General features: G+C 40.2%; 4 protein-coding genes across 6 annotated transcripts; 2 read left to right on the forward strand and 2 right to left on the reverse strand.

The window, feature by feature from the left end:
* Nucleotides 1–607: 607 nt before the first annotated feature.
* hdgfl2 (HDGF like 2) lies at nt 608–7,846 on the reverse strand. 3 transcript variants are annotated; one of them, XM_063892286.1, is made up of 17 exons: nt 7,619–7,846; nt 7,125–7,201; nt 5,986–6,127; nt 5,681–5,710; nt 5,344–5,526; nt 5,014–5,130; nt 4,867–4,935; nt 4,599–4,776; nt 4,377–4,476; nt 3,730–4,024; nt 3,509–3,642; nt 3,333–3,400; nt 3,116–3,186; nt 2,924–3,025; nt 2,584–2,740; nt 2,371–2,488; nt 608–1,728 (listed from the first exon to the last, which is right to left on the reverse strand). In XM_063892286.1, exons 1-17 carry the CDS (start codon nt 7,688–7,690, stop codon nt 1,629–1,631), a joined length of 2,013 nt encoding a protein of 670 aa, XP_063748356.1. In that variant the 5' UTR covers nt 7,691–7,846; the 3' UTR covers nt 608–1,628. The 3 variants fall into 3 exon arrangements, with proteins under 3 accessions (XP_063748356.1, XP_063748355.1, XP_063748357.1); XM_063892285.1 differs by having other exon boundaries at nt 5,681–5,713; XM_063892287.1 differs by lacking the exon at nt 5,681–5,710.
* A 1,622-nt stretch (nt 7,847–9,468) lies between these two features.
* On the forward strand, nt 9,469–11,576 carry fh (fumarate hydratase). Its single transcript, XM_063891035.1, has one exon. It carries the CDS (start codon nt 9,538–9,540, stop codon nt 11,035–11,037), a length of 1,500 nt encoding a protein of 499 aa, XP_063747105.1. The 5' UTR covers nt 9,469–9,537; the 3' UTR covers nt 11,038–11,576.
* Nucleotides 11,577–11,682: 106 nt separating this feature from the next.
* On the reverse strand, nt 11,683–13,799 carry fam32a (family with sequence similarity 32 member A). The gene is made up of 4 exons (XM_063891037.1): nt 13,640–13,799; nt 12,626–12,767; nt 12,054–12,107; nt 11,683–11,923 (listed from the first exon to the last, which is right to left on the reverse strand). The coding sequence occupies exons 1-4, from the start codon at nt 13,711–13,713 to the stop codon at nt 11,855–11,857; spliced, it is 339 nt and encodes a 112-aa protein (XP_063747107.1). The 5' UTR covers nt 13,714–13,799; the 3' UTR covers nt 11,683–11,854.
* Nucleotides 13,800–14,309: 510 nt separating this feature from the next.
* On the forward strand, nt 14,310–16,162 carry mrpl54 (mitochondrial ribosomal protein L54). Its single transcript, XM_063891036.1, has 3 exons — nt 14,310–14,538; nt 15,093–15,249; nt 15,448–16,162. Exons 1-3 carry the CDS (start codon nt 14,412–14,414, stop codon nt 15,578–15,580), a joined length of 417 nt encoding a protein of 138 aa, XP_063747106.1. The 5' UTR covers nt 14,310–14,411; the 3' UTR covers nt 15,581–16,162.
* The last annotated feature ends 289 nt before the right edge of the window (nt 16,163–16,451 follow it).

Raw genomic sequence — 16,451 nt, forward strand, 5'->3', positions numbered from 1 at the left:
AGCAATCAATGGAATTAAAGGTCTAGCGCTCCCTTCAGAATAGCAAACTGTTTTATGACATATTTATTATTTATTAGACCGTCATTCTAAATGTATGTGCTTAAATTCCTCATAATATTTTTAACTTCTTTCTTCTTATTCCAATAAAATGTCAGCCCCTCATTAATGGGAAACAGGATTAGGGTCACACATCCACCTTTTTCTGAGGATGTGAACAAAAGTTAAAAAAAAGTTCTGAAAAAGCCAGAATTTTGATATTTGCCCACAAAAAAAATATTCAGAAAGTAATGTACAAAAAATAGATATTCTTTAAATCGGAATGCAGCTTTTTTTTCATAATTCTCTCTAATCTCAGAATTCTGAAATTAAAGTCAGAAGTCATTTTTACTTTTGGTCACATCCCAATATGGTTTTCTCATGTGGTCCTTGTCTTCCATACATTAACTACTACAGTATGTGCAGTATTTAATATAAACAGTGAACTTAATTGCATACAAGGTTTACTGTAAACTAAGTACCAACAACCTAAAATAACCAACTATATTGTGATGATTTATACAAACACAGGAAATTATGTGTTTTTTACATCCAGAAATTAGAAACAAAGCCATGCTGAGATTTTTATTCAAGTCTCAACTAAGTCATAGAAATGCTTTACCAATTTACATAGCACTAAAAACACCTGTTGTATGCATAAGACAGGGACATGTCAAAATAGGCTGCAGCTACATGAGATCTCAATAATTTTAAGGGCAGTTTTCAATCTGTACAGTTATTCCATTTATTACGCAAGTTACTGAAAGCAGACACTATGGGGAGACGAGAGTGCAGGGTGTTTAACTCCACAGCAATTGTTATTTTAGACAAAACTGTAAATGCAGATATTTGCAAACAAGGCTATAAAAAAGTAGGGTGGACCTCATTTGAATAACATGTTTAAGTGACTCAATTATTGACTTTTCAGACTGGATTAACTGGATCAAGACCAGATAATAATAATAATAATAAAAAAAGCTTAAAATAAAAGACTCACATATAGTACTTTACCACTCTCACAATGTCATACACAGACAGGAGGCCTTTGTGATGTTTTGTAGGCTTTATAAAAATGAAGCCCACAGATGTAAAGGATGCACAAAATCTTCCAATAGAAAAAAAATTAACTGCATGGCTCCATTTCCCCAAGAAGATTATCGAAGTTTCCTCTCATACAACCCCCGCCTAAATTCAGGTTAGAAGTGCTAAAAACGTAATCATTCAATATACAAACCGTGTGACAGATCAGATTAAGGGTTCATATGGTAGAAAGAACAGAGTAGCAGGAATACAGGGGGAAGACCCAGGACGGGTCGTGTGTTGTATAAAACAAAAAGGACATTTTCTGAAATAAAAAGGAGTCTGCGCAGGAACACAAACTACCACACTAATAAGCTTTCCTCTTGTCGTGATAAATAACGGACCAAATGGATTGAGCAACACGGGCCTTCTCGTTTGATATAGTACAAAATGTCTATAAATCAACATTGACGTAACAGATAGTGTAGGAAACGTAGGGGGCACGTCATGACGTCGAACAGAGAGGCCACCATCTTCAGCACTTGGTCCACTGCACTGGGGCTTCAAGCCTTTCAGCTTTCTACAGCCGGCGGTTCCGTCTCTGCAGAGATGGATTTGTCTGCCTCTTCATACGTGTGAAGCTGTGGTTCAGCAGGGCTCTCTGGGCTCCGCCTGAACAGAAAGTACATCATCAGTCACAAACAGCGCTGTGGTTCGAATATGATTAGTTACAAAAGAGCGGATGCTACCATTAGCTTTGCAATGGCTAGCAAATGGATCCCTCTTTCCTACAAGGTACTGATTAAAGATGTGAAATAGTTCAGCTTAAAACACTTTTTTTCCTTATGTATTTATTTCATTTTTCAAACCTACAGGTTTATCATGAAGTAGATTTTGATTGCACAATGACACCTTCTGCATTTAGATATGTTTTCTAAAAGTCTCACTCTAACGTCAACAGGTACGCTCATTTGTATATTGGTGTGTCATGGTGAGGTGCTGCTAGCAAGAGCTAAAGACAGATCGCTTTAATCAGCATTCAAAATAAATAATAATGTATTTTATTTGAATATATTTCTTACTCTTTCCCTGATTGTCTTAATTAGTAACTCCATTTGTTAATTGTTGTAGGCTCTCAGGAGAAGAGAAAAAGCTATGCAGATGTGTTTGAAACAGATTTCTGTCTATTTTTTTGTAGATGAGCTCTGCTCTGCTTCCATAGCATGTTATTATTCCAACTACAAGAGCATTAGTTAATTACAAAGATCCACGAGTAGAAAAAATGTTGAGTATTGCTCTACATGGGATGCGTACCTGATTGGACTTGAAGCAGTATCGTCATTATTTTCCTCATTGGCTGGTGATTTTGGATTTTCCACTCCATCCATATCATCTTTTTTCACTTCTGAATCCCCATTCACTGGAGCGGAGTCTAGCAAAAGCAAATTTACATCACAAAATAATACAAAATAAATCCGGGCCACATTAAACCCAGATGGAGGCAATATCCACGGTGTGATTTCTCACCTGTGTTTTGTGTCTCCTTCTCATTATTCTCTTGTTCCTTGTCCTCTGTTTGAGGTTTAGCTGCCTCCTCCGACTTTCCCATAACGCGAAGTTTTAACTTGTTGTAAACCTCAGTGGCTTTTTCCATGACTGCATTACTGGCCTTATACCGCCGAATCTATAAGGTCCCAAGCAAACAGAAAAAAACATGAAAGAAATGGCAAATATAAATGATAATTGAAATAGGAAAATAACAGGACGGCCATGACACCACTCATAAGGAACACAAAACAAGGTACGTCGATATAAAACTAGATGAGTTTACAAACCTAAAAAAGTAAGACAGTCATAGAAAACACACCTTTTTTAGTGTGGCAATAACTTCAGCGTTCTTATGGAGGATCTGGCTGGTGACGGGGACAGCAGCAAGTTCATCCAGAGCCTGTAGACACCGGTCTATGTCCTGAAAACACACAATTCCAATGTTCATGCTGGCTTTAAAAACAGACTCTTGTGCCAATTGTGTTTAATTCAAATCATAGATGTCACTTACGGGGTTGTCCACTTTGAGTGCAAACTTTATGTCAGTGTGAAGTTTCTGTAGCTTTTCATCTGGTGATGCCTCTGCACGTGAACACACCACGTTAGAGTCAATATTTTGTGCTGAATAATTACTTTCCCTCTCACAAAAATAATGACCATCGACCTAATTGATCTCCTTCAATGACTATTAATCTTCAATAGACAAACTGACTGTATGAAGCACTTACCCTTTTTCTTTTCCACTTTCTTCTCTGGCGGCCTCTCCGGTTTGCGTTTTGGTTTTTCCGGCTTAGACCTGAGAGACGGAGAGGGGGGAACTCTGTGATCTGTGTACATTAAATGTTAATGAGGTGCTTCTAATGAGTTTTTGCATACTGTAGTCTGTTCCCATCCGAGCACTCACCTCGCTCTGGTCTTCTCTTCTGACCGTCTGGCTTTCTTTTGTTTAAGCTCTTTCTCCTTCCTCTCTTTCCTCTCCTTCTCTTTCTTTATTCGGGCCTTCTTCTGGTTGTCTTGCTTCTTGGATGACTTCTTAGACTTTTGATTAAAAGAAAAAAACACTTAAAGTTGAATACAGCCCTATTACCTTGAATAAAGGCTACAACTTCAATTTAGCGCTTGTACCTCAGGTGCCGGAGAATCAGAGTCTGAGGGAGCAGGGATCGGGGCTGGAGGGGGTTTCTTGGACTTCTTCAATGGATGCTCCTCTACACCTGGATCTGAGCTGTTGTCGCTGTCACTGTCGCTCCCCTTTTTACCCTTATCTTTCTCTTTTTTCTTTTTCTCATCTTCCTCCTTCTCCCGCTCACGTAGCCTGCGGAGCTCCTCTGCCTCCTCTTTTTTCCGCCGCTCCTCCAGCTCTCGCTTGCGCTCCTCGTCTCGTTTCTTCCATTCACTGATGCGGTCGGTGTCACTGTCACTGTGGGGGGAGGGGGGGAACAGAGCAAAGTTTATGCAATTTGGTGAAGGCAGTAACTTAGCTTGTAGGGCCTTCGCTTGGGAATCAGACTCACACACTGCTTAAAGCTGCTGTGTAGTATATTGTAGCTGCCCACTGCCCCTCATACTACCCTTGTACTAGGATGGATTAAATGCAAAGTCTAAATTTCACTTTGTGGTGCTTTGTTCATGCTTTAAAGTTCACTTTATTCGATTCATTTCCATGCTCTCTTTTACAAGAAACTTGCTTGTAAACAATACAGCATGCAATATGTATAATGTGCATAATATGTACTGTGTATAAATAACATGTAGGCATAAAGCAGTCTGACCTGTCGCTGTCGGATGAAGATGGAGGTGCTCGTTTTGCGGGGGCGGGTTTGGCTTTGGGTTTCCGTGCACGAGGCTTTGGTGCGGGCTTCTCTGTGGGTGCTACAAATGAAGCAAATTAAATAAATGTACGTAAGCAAAATGAAAGGGCATGAAATCCAACTCAAAAAATATTTATTCCCAGAATTGGAAGCTGAAAAGTATCAACAACACTGAACCCACACCTTTCTTGCGTGCCTGTGGGGCCTTTTTAGGAGGAGGGTCTGAGTCTGAATCGGACTTTGAGCCAGACTGAGACTCAGAGCCGGACAGAGCCGGGCGAGGCTTAGCGTCCTCCGAGTCGCTGTCCGCTACTTTCTTCTCTGACCCTGATCCTGAGTCCGAGTCCGAGCCAGACATACCCTTCACAGAGAGAATTGGAGTTAGAGATAAAGGAATAATCCACAAACTGCCATGACGTAAAAACACATTTTAAATCTGATGATGGTTCACCTTTTTCTTCCCTCTGCCTCCTGCTTTCTTCCCCCCTCGTCCGCCTGCTTTTTTCTCAGGAGTAAAATCCTGGTGGAAAAAATACAAATGAGCAACATTTATAGTCCATCAACTAACGATGGTGTGTGTATCCGTGTGTGCAACTACCTGATCGCTGTTCTTGCCGGACTCTGACTCTGAAGGTGTGGGTTCTGAGTCAGATCCACTCTCCTGCTTATCTCGGTCACTGGACGAGCCGCGAGCCTTCTTTGGAGGCGGAGGCCGCTGAAATAGGAAACACACAACTTCTCAAAACATTCCTAAGCTTAGCAAATTGTGAACTTTGATGCCGCTGATGACACTTGGTGGCTTTGTACCCATATTTGCAAACAAGAAGATAATTTATTTTAAGCTCAACAACACAGTTAGTCTGATCCAATCAGTAAATGCCAATCCCTGAACAGGCCTTTACCTGGTATTTATTTCCACTGATATTACCTTAGCAGGAGGTGGCTTTCTCTTCACAGCTGCTACCCTTCCTTCATCTTCACTCCCAGAATCGGAGTCCACCTCACTTGCTGAGTCTGCTTTCTGAGGCACTGGGGCTGCTTCTTCCTCATCGTCGTCTTCATCACTTCCTCCTCCAGCTTCGTTGTCCTCACTGTCAGATGAGCTGGCCGGCTGCAAATGAAGAGGATTAATTAAAACATTTCAAGACATTTGACTTTTTCTTTGACAGTTTCTGTCGAAGACAGTGAAATAAAACACGGGGACAGAGATGAAACAAAGTCCCCTGGTAAGAATTGAACAACAAATGTTGCAGTAAGCATCACACCTTAGACTGCTGGGCATCAGGACTCCCTAACTGCTGCGTTTTATTCAAAAGAAAAGACAAGGAATGTTTATTTGTAAAGCACTTTTGAAAACCAGACAATTCAAAGTGCTTTAAAAGTTAATGTCTAGATGAGACCTGCATGTTAGTTAGAAAATGATGGACAGGAAAGAGATGCATGCGCAACAGATGATGATAGGAATGGGTGGAGGTGGTTACAAAAACTTCTAATTTTATATTTACAGCATCTTTAAAAGTATGACGTAATGTTCAATTGCTTCAGGATTTATAATATAATGGTATCTTACTGCTGGCGGGGCGCTGTAGGAGGCATGTGGATTGTTCTGGATCTCCCATAAACCTTCATTGAACCCCTTCCTTTTGTTTGGCTTTCCATAGCGTTCGCTGTACTTTTCATAGGAAAAAAGGTCCTTTGCTGCAAGGAATGCCCTGTGAAGAAAGGGCGGAGGGGGAAAAAATAAAGTATTATTTAACCTGCACAATTTAACAAGACATAAAGTTATCATTGAACAGGCTGACATCATATAGGCTTTACACTGACTTGATACTTAAGAACGGCTGACTGTGCCACCTAGTGATGGATTATTAGACTGCAGGTGCCATATTGTCAAACAGATGGTGTCTGATGCCAGATCAGACATATAAACACATCTCGCAAAAACATACTGCGAACTCAGACTGACAAAAGTCTACAGTGAGTAAACATAGAAAATAATAAAGCTTGGGAGAGGAGACTGACAAACAACTGTTTGAGATCAACGTAAAGAATTGTGTTGTGGACTCAAAACATAGCTCTCAAAGAGCATAGCAGGTAACAAAAAGATATGCATGACAAAAATGAAACTATACTGTAATAACTTAGTATCAGACAGATTTGTAACAAAAACAGATTACTGAGAAACATTTGCAGTCATTTAGAGAGGCCCTATTATGCTTTTGGGGGGTTTTCCTTTCCTGTAGCGTTGTATAAAGATTTGTGTGCATGTTAATGGTCTGCAAAGTCTAAAATCACAAAGTTCAGCCAGAGGGAGTTTGGATTGTAATCCCTTGTGTACTTCAGCAACATACTGACATCACTACCTTACACACCTCTTGTATTGGCAAGTGCTTCAACACATTGTATGTGATAGGCTAAGGGGTGGGACATCTCTAAGCTGTTAACCAATCATAACCGAGCTGGCCAGCTAACCAATGAGAGCAGACTGGGCTCTGGTTTCAGACAGAGGGTGAAAAGAGGTGCTGCAGCACAGGCAGTATGAGAAAAATAAAGAGCTTTTTGAACACTAAAGATTGGAGAGATGCCACAGTAGGGACACAAAATACAAAAATGAACCTGAAAATGAGCGTTATAGGGCCCCTTTAGGTTAGGACAGGTATGACAGTTTATTGTGTATCTAACTTAAGATAATTACAGTACTGTACTCACGTCTCATGTGTCCCAAAAAAGAAAATTGGGATTTTATTCGGAGGTGGTTTCACTGCCCCATCAGCCACATCTTCAATCTGAGAACAAGCAAATACATACCAAGTGAGATATAGAATCATGATGGAACTCATTCAATCATGTGTCCGAAAAACATAACATTGCAGGGGGAAGCTGATGGATGCATACGTGGAGGTTTTATGTGTAAAGTGGTTTCTTATCTAGACATTTGAAACGTCATTTACAAAATAACGTTAGCTTCGCTGCAGTGCATTCCCATGCAGATTAACGTAAGGCCAACAGTATCTCATGCAAGTAATGCTGATAATGCACTGCATACAGGCCGGAAACACACAAGTCAGCTCCACTACAAATTAACTTATGCATTTGTAGGATATATATACATGTTAGACAGTGGCGAAGATACACAGAGAGCCTTCTGCATGCAGAGCAGCTCATCCCCTCCGCCCCTCCGGCTGTTGCTAACGTTTGCTTACCCTGGCTGGCCAGTGGGGGTACCCCTTCATTTTAGCGAAAACCAGGTCTCCGGGCTGGAAGCTGTGCGGCATTGTCCCACTCCTCGGTGCAGCCGGGATTTAGAAAGTATTCGGCGAAGTAGCCTTCCTGTGTCTCTCTCGGTTGGCTGTTTTTTTAAGTCGACACAAAACCTGGAAACGATGGGGTTAGCTAGCAAAGCTAACAGTATACTAACGTTACCGCGAGAAGAGGCGGCACAGGGAAGATGGCAGCAACGTTCCAAGCACTTCCGGTAGAATAACGTTCAACCCCTTCAAAATAAAGGACCTTCTGTACGATGTGAAAACATTGTAATTAAAGTCATCTAACAAATAAACCAATCCAAACCTCAATATACATTTATCATACATTTCCAGCGTTTCTGATTTATAATAGACATACTGTAAATATCCTCAGTGAACATAAACTGCTTTACTCTTTTGCACTTTATGACGTGACTACTGGTATTTATAATTAAATATACCTTTATACTATTTAGAGTGTTTCTATAACGGCACTACATGATATTTATTGCACTACGTCTTGTATCTTGATCTGTAGACTACCTGTTTTTGTAACTTGTTTGCAACTTCTTGTTTATTGCTCATTATTTTGTTTTTCTGAACATGCAACACAACTCGATGCGCACTGTACATAGATTGGTGATGATTACATCTCTTATCTTTTCTCTTATATAACCAGGAACACGTCACATGATGCAGGATCTTAATCTTCACAATAATTAAACCAGTATGAGCAACCTTATTTGTAATCTACACGTAACATGTGAAATTAGACAACACATTCAAATAATAAACAGGCTTGCTGGTAATATGTCTTAAATTGGATTTAGGTTTCAAGGTTTCAAGGTTTTATTGGTCATATACACAGCATATACAACGTATATGTTGGCAATGAAAATCTTATACCCCATGCTCCAACAACTCAACATACATGGTGCAAATAAGATAAATAAAATAGTGCAAAAAGAGAGAAGAATATTTACAATATCAACAATAAAGATTTGAGGATGTGAAATATATACATATGTGGAATACATTGAAATTATTTAAATACTTTACACTGTTGAATGAGGAGGTATGGACAGATGCATATATTACGTATAACAGATGTATATGGCAGATATGTATAATATATAGATATGTGTACTATAAACAGATGTTTATGTATGTATGTGTGTACTATAAACAGATGTGAGTAGACATTCACAGAGCTCAGGAGTTCAGCAGTCTTATAGCCTGTGGTATAAAACTGTCTCTGAGTCTGGTGGTCTTGGTGGTCTTGGTCCGGATGCTGCGGCACACTTATACTTCTTTATTATCACATCCACAATAATTACAACAGTGAGGTCAATACTTCAATAATAGTCTTGGGCCACAGGCTCTCTCCAATAATACTCATACAATTAAGAAAACGAAATCCATTAAGTTAAAGCTAAATGAGAATAAAGACATCAAATATAGCTGGTTTAACACAAAATAAACTAAAACCTAAAATAAAGCAATATGAATTATTGATAGATAGTTGTGCAAATAATGTATTATCAATATTTATTTGAACATATTTTGGATTGATACGTTAAATGTATACATTTTTGAATAACACAATGGTTACATAAAGCTACTGACTTTTATTCTACAAAGTAAATTGTCCTTCGTTGTCAAACCGGCAGTACAATCTTCCAACGTGCTGAGCAGCTTCACTAATACGGATGAAGCAGGCTGATCACCTCCACGCGATACGACAACCACGGCGGAAGTCCTGCCTTCCTCGCCTCGCTATTGGCTGACGCTCGATCCGTTTCCTCTCCACCCAATGACAGATCCTAGAGTAGAGGGCTGCATTGACCTCCCCCCGGATTCACCTCTAATGCGAAGCCATGTTTCGGTCTTTGAGACGCGTACAGCAGTTTAACTGCAACCTCCTGACTTTTCAAAGAGTCAGAGTCAACTCTAAACTGCTGATCAGCACGTCCAGAATGGCCGCTGCAGAGTACAGGATCGAGCGGGACACTTTCGGTGAGCTAAAGGTCCCAGCTGACAAGTACTACGGAGCGCAGACTGTCAGATCCACTATGAACTTCAAAATTGGGGGACCCAGTGAGAGAATGCCGATCCAAGTTATCAAGGCCTTTGGTATTCTGAAGAGAGCAGCGGCTGAGGTGAACAAGGAGTTCGGCCTGGACCCTAAAATAGCAGATGCAATCATCCAGGCTGCAGATGAGGTGTCAGCTGGTAAACTGGATGATCATTTCCCTCTGGTGGTGTGGCAGACTGGGTCAGGCACTCAGAGCAACATGAATGTAAATGAGGTGATCAGCAACAGGGCTATTGAGATCCTGGGAGGAAAACTAGGCTCCAAGGATCCCGTCCACCCTAATGACCATGTCAACAAGAGTCAGAGCTCCAATGACACTTTCCCCACCGCCATGCACATAGCTGCAGCCACAGAAGTCCACCACGTCCTGCTGCCAGGCCTGCAGACACTGCACGATGCTCTGGCTGCAAAGGCTGAAGAGTTTAAAGACATAATCAAGATCGGTCGCACACACACTCAGGATGCTGTGCCGCTCTCCCTCGGGCAGGAGTTCGGGGGTTATGTCCAGCAGGTGAAATACAGCATTGAGAGAGTGAAGGCTGCCATGCCCAGAGTGTACGAGCTGGCAGCAGGAGGCACAGCAGTAGGGACTGGACTCAACACCCGCATCGGCTTTGCTGAGAAAATCGCTTCCACCGTTTCCTCTCTCACAGGCCTGCCTTTCATCACCGCCCCCAACAAGTTTGAAGCTCTGGCGGCCCACGATGCCCTGGTAGAGCTAAGTGGAGCTCTGAACACCGTGGCTGTCAGCATGATGAAGATCGCCAACGACATCCGATTCCTGGGGTCAGGACCTCGCTCCGGCCTGGGTGAGCTCAACTTACCGGAGAACGAACCAGGAAGCAGCATCATGCCTGGCAAGGTGAACCCCACCCAGTGTGAGGCAATGACCATGGTTGCGGCCCAGGTCATGGGGAACAACGTGGCAGTCACCATCGGAGGCAGCAACGGACACTTCGAGCTCAACGTCTTCAAGCCAATGATGATCAAGAACGTGCTGAACTCAGCCAGGCTTCTCGGAGATGCATCCGTGTCCTTCACCAACAACTGCGTGCTGGGCATCGAGGCCAACATCGATAGGATCAACAAGCTGATGAATGAGTCGCTCATGTTGGTCACCGCTCTCAACGAACACATCGGTTACGACAAAGCTGCCACCATCGCCAAGACAGCGCACAAGAAGGGCTCCACGCTGAAGGCCGTGGCCGTGGAACTGGGCTATCTGACCGAGGAGCAGTTTGACCAGTGGGTGAAGCCGAGTGAAATGCTGGGGCCAAAGTGAAATGGGACAGCGAAAGAAACACTACAAGAAAAATGAAATACCTTTTCAAGTGGAAGAGAAAAGACTATTTACAAATAAATCAAATGGACTGAACTGTATGAAGCAAACATTCTCTGAATCTCGAACATCTCTTTTGTTTAAAGTATGAGAATGCTTTGCAGCTTTTCTCCGTTTTGCCTGATGGTGATGGTTTAATTTCCCTGTAATACACTTGTAACTGGTAACAGTAAAGCCACCGATTTGTTTGACAGTTACGTATTTAAGATCATTCACCAACAAAAAAAACCACCTGTACGCGAGAGAACATACTGCTTTAATTGGGAGTTAAAAAGTGTCATTTGTGAAGCAACTTTCTTGGTTCTGGTATTTAAAGTCTTAAATCGATTTGACTTATTAGTGGGTACCTTCATGTTTGTTCAGATGTTCACACTATGCCATCCCAAATGATTCAACAGGGGCCACTGTGTTCTGGTTTACAGTATGTGTGCCATTTGTGTTCCAATTTAATAATGTATTCATTAAAAAGCCACTATATTCTGGTTTCTAGCTTTCGTATTCATGATTTACAGTTTAAACGCGCATGCTAAATGTATCTTAAAATGTACAGAATATATGCAATCAAAAGCCAGGGAAACACCGCAGATATCAGTTTACTCAAATCCTTTTATTGTACACACAAGGAATTTAAACATGAGGATTACTGAATTCAGATTGAAGGACTTTTAATTGTAAATATATAAAATAAGCAAACAAATGTGATGTGCAAGACTTTAGTCCAAGCAGTAACAAATACACAAAAACACTGCAGGATCCTCTTCTATTTGGTCCAGCTGACCTTGGGAATATCATAATGCTCAGTCAGGCAGTCCAGGTGCCGATTGAAGTCCTGCAAAAGAACATAAACAATAGAATATGTTTTTTTCTGTTAACATTTCCGTCTTCACAAGATTTTAAACTAATTTATTGAAATGAATAGGTCCGCTGAATGGTGCTATGACAAGTGTGCCATGACTTACCTCCACTCTCAGTTTATGAGTCTTTGATGCCTTGTTCAGAATCCTCTCCATTTGCTTTAGGGAAGAGAGATAGAGAGGAAAAAGTGAACATTAGTCCCTGTCAGATTAGTCACTCTGTATACACCTCTAGAACACATGTATCCGACCAAGAAAATGTAAGAACTGCTCATCAGCTTTATTTCCATATGACACGATCACCTGTTTGCAATAAATCACACGCTAAAATTACCCTATTACTGACACAGAACTACATATGCATACTGTAGCTGAAAATACATTCACCACTTCAATCAATGACCTTTGTTCTCTGGGTAGAGAGGGGCTGATAAACCTCATCGGTGTCTGACTTAAAGGCTAACCAACAGACCATAAAAGATCATTGACCTTACCTGAGCTATCATATTCTATTTCAGCTTGGATGAATCTGCTGTGTTAAGATTTGAAATTGAAATACAGTTGGTAATCTACCTCAATGTTATTTCAAATACAACCACACATATGTTAATAATCTACAATGCTCAAATCCTGAACCATTCCCTGCAGGTGTTTAATGCTGGAGAACTATAACTTACCCTCTTCTCCTGCATCTTGTCAAATGCCATTTGAGCCGGTGTCCTTTTGTCAACATATGATTTATTGGATTTCTCTTCCTCCTCGGCTTGATTGGCGGCCTGCTCTAAGCGACGCTTAGTCTCTTTGTCCTTCTTCTTCTTCCTGGAAAAAGATAGTAAAGAGTGTTGATCAGTGGATTTCCAAACCAACCACTCTATTCAATAAGCAACAGAAAACATCTTGTACAGACACATAATGAAATGGGATCAGACAGACAGACCGACAGCCAGACAGACAGACAGATACTTTAGTGAACTCAGATTGGGAAAATCTTTTGTTACAGCTGTAGTGTGTTCAGGCATTAATATATTTGAACAGGTGGAATAAATGATAAACATAATAAAATAAAAACAACAAAACCGCAATTATAAACATATCTACAGTAGAAAATACATATCACAAATAATACACCGTATTAAATATTCTGGATGTATTGAAATGTTCTATAAAAGACCAAAATACTGCAGCAACAGAAAAAATACTGATAATACAGGAGCAAAAACATATATACATAGGATAGTATATACATTACGGATACATTGCTTTAAATATGACCGTGTGTGTGTTCTGCAGAATGTAAAAAAGTCTTGTTAATGTGTCACATTGAAAGGAGTCGACATTTACAAATGACCCGTTTTAGTGAAGCGTTACCTAAATGCAGATCACTGAGGTATGTTTTTAGCCACTACATAATGTCGCCAAAACTGTAATGAGGTCACAGATGAGGCCAGTGTGGTTTTCCACTGTACAATGCTATTTGAAAATACATTTCCCATGTATGACAGCATCGTGTACACATCTTAAACGTAATTGTTTATGTGAAAACTGTTTTGTTCAGTTAGCACACATGCTAACATTAGCCTCGCCTGAATATGAGAAGGTTTTCCCAGTAACAACTGTCTATGGAAAGGTTTCTCATCGATCAAAAAGCCTCGATTCTTATAGAAACATGTCACAAATGGAACAACACTTACTTTTTCCCGGCTGAAATGGACCCAAGGCCCTTTAATTTCAGAGCACTCTTCTGAGATGCAGCGTACTCAGACATTTTCGAGAAGCTCCTACGTCTTCTTCTACGTTGTTATTAAAGTAATCGACGCACTGCAGCAGCGCTGCCACCCAGCGGAGTGAGGATGTATTACACAAACGCTGGTCTCACGTCTTCCCCAGAACAGAACACCTGTTTTGTGATAGTTTTAAAATGTAATTAAAATGTATGAAGTGTATATTTAAAAGGTTTTTGCACGCATTTTTATTTTGTGGTCGTTTTTCTTAGAATTTCTCTTCTTTAACTGTGTTTATGAAGCACCATACACACAGTATACACCAAAGCACATTTCTCGTGTTAACCTAGTTGGCAATTAACCTGTTTGTGATCCTGATTCTGATTCTGCAATCCATCATCGTAACCAAAACATATACACATTAACGCCGTTTTACAAAAGAAAATCTCTATTCAGCAAAAAACAAACATTAAAATTGTCTGAATATGAATGTATGTTAACTCTTAACCATATTACGTTTTATGTGTTTATCTTTGTAAAGTTCCATCCTTTTATTTTGCATGTATTCTCTGTTCAACCAAACAAATAAACTTCAAAAGTCGTCCTGCAGTGTGTCTTCCCGGCCTCAGAGGGGCAGTAGATAATCTCCACACTGTCATCGCAAAGCAGACACCGGAAGTTGAAGGGACTATGAAAGTCAAACTGTAGCATGGTGATCGTTTTCACATAACCTACAGGGAAAATGTCTTGGTGCAGTTTATTTAGGATAGTAACGTTAACAAAAGGTATCACAAACAACGCCACAACGTCGCTGTGCAGGACGAGCGCACTAAACAGAATACAGACATGTGGTTATGCTAAGAAAGTTGGTGAGTAAAGAAGATTAGTGTCATGTATCTTCAGTATATCAACGTTTTTCAGTGTTTACTGTGAATTAGCTGTGGAGATGATACACAGGTGTCTAGGATAGTGTGATGTTATTATTTGACGTTACATAGCCTTATATACCATCTAAATCACATGTGTCTGCATATGCTATTGAACCGTTATTATCTTATTATAGAAGTTATACATACTTCTTAACTTGAGTAATTCCAATATGCAACTAATTCAATTCAAGTAATTTAATTCACACTTACCAGTTCATGGACACGTTTAACATTTTAAAACATAGATAAAAACTCATGTTTTTGCCTATATGATATGATCCAGTACTATACTACTAATCCCCCCACTAGTATATTTAACTTAATACTTTTACGTATATGTTATATACAGGATTTCTACCTGTAATGGTGTTTTCAAAGGAAAGAATCTGAGTACTTTTTCCAAAACTGTCATTGTATTTTCCATCAGCTCATATCTTTAATCCTAATCGACACGTCAATGTAAAGTAAACATAACAATTTCCTGTTCTTTGCAGCGACCAAAGCTAAAGGCAAAGGGATGGCCAAACAGGAGCTGAAAGGTCCAGAGGTGTGTACAGACCCCGTCAGACTCACTACTTATGCAGTAGGGGCTAACATCTTCAAGCAAGGAGAAGACCCCCAGCTGAAACCTCATGACCAATATCCTGAGTGGTAAGTGCACACATTTATTGATTCTATTGCTTTCTGTTTTAATTGTTTGAAACTATCTCTTTCCTCATTTTGTCAAAAATGCCTCTCTCTCTTTTTCAAAATATCTTGCAAAACATTTTTAAAGTCATAAACAGGGGATAAAACAGTTTGAACCAGACTTAGAAAGATGCTTCACCTCAACTTTTGTCTTTCCCTCAGGTTGTTCGAGTTGAACCTGGGACAGGCCAAAAAGCTGAACGAGCTGGAGCCGGACACCTGGGAATACTGGAAGCGCCTGAGGAAGGAGAATATTTGGCGTAATAACAAACTGCAAAAGGGGAAGAAGTTTTAACTGGCACTGGACTGACAGATCACTTCTTCCTGTACATTGGGTTGCTTCTCTCTGGACTGAATTACTGCCAGCGTGTCGTTTGAAATAATGCTCAATATAAGGAAGCTCATTTTTCAATCTAAAAAACTGGTGGCAGTATTGAAACCCCTGCAGTGTTATTGATTTCAATACACAGCAAGAGTAAGGCCTCAGACTCAACGGTAACTGAACATCATAGGCATAACGACCTCAGAAACTCCTTTTGCAGTTGTTTTGGAGGTTTCAGCTATTTCACACAATCTTCTTCAGCAGATGGCATTTCTTTAGTTATGATGAGATTTTAACATTCAAATTTCATCGCTTGTGTGATACGAACAAAAGCGTACAACCTGCTTCTAAGTCGATTTTGTGTGAGAATGTTGTCAATTTCAGAAAAGTAGTAGTATTTGTTTCCGAGATACTGCATTGGATTTAATTAAATTGTACATGTTTATGTTTTTCAGTTTTTTAATATCCACATCTCAAGTGTGAAGCCTTGCTCACGTTTTGACAACTCATGTTGATTATGTTCTTTTGTTTTTTGCAATCTCATTAAAAATGAAATATCAGACTGGGCTCTGGTTTCAGACAGAGGGTGAAAAGAGGTGCTGCAGTATGAGTAGAATAAATAACTTTTTTGAACATTGAAGCATGTAGACATGTCACAGTAGAGGCACAAAATAGTAATATGAACCTGAAGATGAGCATATTATGTCCCCTTTAAGCTGTGAATACAATGTTGTTACCTTCCTTTGTATTATGGAGTTGAACTATGAATTCACATTAGATAAAGCACTCAAAGTAAATATGTGGTGTATTAAATCTGTTCAGATGTACAGGTAGTTAAATCGGT

Source organism: Eleginops maclovinus, chromosome 9 (assembly GCF_036324505.1).
Source record: "Eleginops maclovinus isolate JMC-PN-2008 ecotype Puerto Natales chromosome 9, JC_Emac_rtc_rv5, whole genome shotgun sequence".
Taxonomy (NCBI): domain Eukaryota; kingdom Metazoa; phylum Chordata; class Actinopteri; order Perciformes; family Eleginopidae; genus Eleginops; species Eleginops maclovinus.